The sequence below is a fragment of the Bufo bufo genome, chromosome 6, assembly GCF_905171765.1.
Source record: "Bufo bufo chromosome 6, aBufBuf1.1, whole genome shotgun sequence".
NCBI lineage: Eukaryota > Metazoa > Chordata > Amphibia > Anura > Bufonidae > Bufo > Bufo bufo.
The window spans coordinates 5316397-5320732 of NC_053394.1; the positions used below are offsets into that span (position 1 = coordinate 5316397).

At 51.0% G+C, this 4336-nt stretch overlaps 1 protein-coding gene across 1 annotated transcript in view; it reads right to left on the bottom strand.

Annotated features, from left to right (window-relative positions):
* Window positions 1-449: 449 nt before the first annotated feature.
* LOC121003118 (pancreatic triacylglycerol lipase-like) overlaps window positions 450-4336 on the bottom strand; it is a 137981-nt gene continuing 134094 nt past the window's right edge. Inside the window, exons 11-13 of the mRNA XM_040434700.1 lie at window positions 4204-4315; window positions 3054-3221; window positions 450-513 (exon numbers count right to left, since the gene is read on the bottom strand). Coding sequence (XP_040290634.1) covers window positions 450-513; window positions 3054-3221; window positions 4204-4315 — 344 coding nt within the window. The remainder of the gene's footprint in view (window positions 514-3053; window positions 3222-4203; window positions 4316-4336) is intronic.

The following is a 4336-nucleotide window of genomic DNA, read 5'->3' on the forward strand; positions in this document are numbered from 1 at the left end:
CTCTCTGTAACGGTCGCAGCTTCTGACAGTAAATATGGCTGTTGGCAGTTTAAGGATGGAACTGAGCATGTGCGACCTCCTCAGGGATCTTACTGAAGTGGACAGAGAAAGAAAAAACAAGAACAAACAGCAGGTGGCGCTATACTGACTAACTAAATATTTACTTACATGCAATTACCAAAGTATCAGATGCAGGGACAACCCCTGTAATGATGACTGGGGTATAACATGTCTTAGACATCCAGAGCTGCATTCACAGTTCTTCTGGATTCCTGTCACACCTAAGCCTGCAGCAGTTTTTTCTACCACTTAAAACTTGCTGGCAGCAGAATTCTGAATACTGCTCTGGGTGTGACCCTGTTGTGATGCTGCACACATCTGTCACACTGGAGAGGCGGAATAAATCACTCAGGACGGAGACCATTTACAGAAGGCTCTTTATTTCACATTTAACAGGGATTCAGAGTCTGCAGCACTTCTTCTCTGACCGTGCCGCTGGCGCAGAATCTAAGCCTGCAAGAGAAAACCACAAGGGGTTAAAACAGGCGACAGCGTGAGCTCCTTCTCATGAGCCCCACAGCAGCACATATGGTATAATATCTATCATCGGGGACCACGTACTGTGAGGGGTCACATGTGCTGCCTCTATAGTATGTGCCCCCCTGATCACAATGTATCACTGGGCATCATGTACTGTGAGGGGTCACATGTGCTGCCCCTATAGTATGTGCCCCCTGATCACAATGTATCACTGGGCATCATGTAATGTGAGGGGTCACATGTGCTGCCCCTATAGTATGTGCCCCCTGATCACAGTGTATCACTGGGCATCATGTACTGTGAGGGGTCACATGTACTGCCCCTATAGTATGTGCCCCCTGATCACAATGTATCACTGGGCATCATGTACTGTGAGGGGTCACATGCGCTGCCTCTATAGTATGTGCCCCCTGATCAGTGTATCACTGGGCATCATGTAATGTGAGGGGTCACATGTGCTGCCTCTATAGTATGTGCCCCCCTGAGCACAATGTATCACTGGGCATCATGTACTGTGAGGGGTCACATGTGCTGCCTCTATAGTATGTGCCCCCCTGATCACAATGTATCACTGGGCATCATGTACTGTGAGGGGTCACATGCGCTGCCCCTATAGTATGTGCCCCCTGATCACAATGTATCACTGGGCATCATGTAATGTGAGGGGTCACATGTGCTGCCTCTATAGTATGTGCCCCCTGATCACAATGTATCACTGGGCATCATGTACTGTGAGGGGTCACATGTGCTGCCTCTATAGTATGTGCCCCCCTGATCACAATGTATCACTGGGCATCATGTACTGTGAGGGGTCACATGCGCTGCCCCTATAGTATGTGCCCCCTGATCACAATGTATCACTGGGCATCATGTAATGTGAGGGGTCACATGTGCTGCCTCTATAGTATGTGCCCCCTGATCACAATGTATCACTGGGCATCATGTACTGTGAGGGGTCACATGTGCTGCCTCTATAGTATGTGCCCCCTGATCACAATGTATCACCGGGCATCATGTAATGTGAGGGGTCACATGTGCTGCCCCTATAGTATGTGCCCCCTGATCACAATGTATCACTGGGCATCATGTACTGTGAGGGGTCACATGTGCTGCCTCTATAGTATGTGCCCCCCTGATCACAATGTATCACTGGGCATCATGTAATGTGAGGGGTCACATGTGCTGCCTCTATAGTATGTGCCCCCCTGATCACAATGTATCACTGGGCATCATGTAATGTGAGGGGTCACATGCACTGCCCCTATAGTATGTGCCCCCTGATCACAATGTATCACTGGGCATCATGTAATGTGAGGGGTCACATGTGCTGCCTCTATAGTATGTGCCCCCTGATCACAATGTATCACTGGGCATCATGTAATGTGAGGGGTCACATGTGCTGCCTCTATAGTATGTGCCCCCTGATCACAATGTATCACTGGGCATCATGTAATGTGAGGGGTCACATGTGCTGCCTCTATAGTATGTGCCCCCTGATCACAATGTATCACTGGGCATCATGTACTGTGAGGGGTCACATGCACTGCCCCTATAGTATGTGCCCCCCTGATCACAATGTATCACCGGGCATCATGTACTGTGAGGGGTCACATGTGCTGCCCCTATAGTATGTGCCCCCCTGATCACAGTGTATCACTGGGCATCATGTACTGTGAGGGGTCACATGTGCTGCCTCTATAGTATGTGCCCCCTGATCACAATGTATCACTGGGCATCATGTAATGTGAGGGGTCACATGTGCTGCCTCTATAGTATGTGCCCCCCTGATCACAATGTATCACTGGGCATCATGTAATGTGAGGGGTCACATGTGCTGCCCCTATAGTATGTGCCCCCTGATCACAATGTATCACTGGGCATCATGTACTGTGAGGGGTCACATGTGCTGCCTCTATAGTATGTGCCCCCCTGATCACAGTGTATCACTGGGCATCATGTACTGTGAGGGGTCACATGTGCTGCCTCTATAGTATGTGCCCCCTGATCACAATGTATCACTGGGCATCATGTACTGTGAGGGGTCACATGTGCTGCCTCTATAGTATGTGCCCCCCTGATCACAGTGTATCACTGGGCATCATGTACTGTGAGGGGTCACATGTGCTGCCTCTATAGTATGTGCCCCCTGATCACAATGTATCACTGGGCATCATGTAATGTGAGGGGTCACATGTGCTGCCTCTATAGTATGTGCCCCCTTATTGCAATGTATCACTGGGCATCATGTAATGTGAGGGGTCACATGTGCTGCCTCTATAGTATGTGCCCCCTGATCACAATGTATCACTGGGCATCATGTAATGTGAGGGGTCACATGTGCTGCCTCTATAGTATGTGCCCCCTTATTGCAATGTATCACTGGGCATCATGTACTGTGAGGGGTCACATGTATGTAACAGAGGGCACCAGGGCTAGTACATGGGGCAGCAGCTGGCAGATGGTTCTCCCCCAGAGTGGGCATAAATATAGGGCGGGTAACACTGGTCACTTACGTGGCTCCATCTTTTCCGTACTGGACAATTATAGATGATGCCCCCAGGGTGGGGAAGAGCGGGTTAAGGATGTTATTGTTCCACACGAATTTGACCCTGTTCAGGGGCCCGACGTAGGTCTCCACATCTATGTACGCCGTGTAGGAGTTCCCTGTGTTGATGTATCCACTGTGGACAGAAAGTGCATCATCAGTAAAACCCCCATCATGCAGGGGAGGAGTATAGTCTGCAGGGAGGGAGAACCTTCTGCAGCTCCTGATATCTATTGCTTCTGTCATATCTCTGCTTTCTGTGAGTGGGAACATTATCGTATCCAGAGGATGAAAAATGATCCCGACCCACAGTGGTCCTGTCATACAGCTGAGGGCTTGTTACAATGTATCAGACCGCAGCACAGCCAGCAGGAAGACAACTTGTGTACATTGTAACAACCGCAGGTCACAGGGTCAGCCCCGCCTTCATATAGGAACTGTATGGCACTATATGGGCACCATGGTGTGTGCGTTTAGTATGGCGCTATATGGGCATCTGGTGGCTCTGAGCACAGCATTAGGTGGGCGCTCTCTCTTTCTGAGCACAGCATCAGGTGGGCTCTCTCTCTCTCTCTCTCTCTCTCTCTCTCTCTCTCTCTCTCTCTCTCTCTCTCTCTCTCTCTCTCTCTCTCTCTCTCTCTCTCTCTCTCTCTCTCTCTCTCTCTCTCTCCCTCTCTCCCTCTCTCCCTCTCTCCCTCTCTCCCTCTCTCCCTCTCTCCCTCTCTCCCTCTCTCCCTCTCTCCCTCTCTCCCTCTCTCCCTCTCTCCCTCTCTCCCTCTCTCCCTCTCTCCCTCTCTCCCTCTCTCCCTCTCTCCCTCTCTCCCTCTCTCCCTCTCTCCCTCTCTCCCTCTCTCCCTCTCTCCCTCTCTCCCTCTCTCCCTCTCTCCCTCTCTCCCTCTCTCCCTCTCTCTCCCTCTCTCCCTCCAGCATTAGGTGGGCACCTCTTGGCTTTGGGTGGGCTCTCTCTCTCTGATCACAGCATAAGGTGGGCGCTATCTCACTCTCACTCTCACTCAGCACAGCATTGGGTGGGCATCTCTTGGCTCTGGGTGGGCTCTCTCTCTGGGCACTGCTGGCACTGATATAACGTCCTCCCTATGAAGGGTCTTTTTACTTACTTGTAGACCTGATACTGACGAGTGTTCCCATTGGGCCCAAACAAGGAAACGTGGAAATATGCCTGGATGTTCAGAGTGCCGGCAATCTGCACCGTGACCTTGTATCGCCAGCCTGGGGGAGGGGCAGTGCATT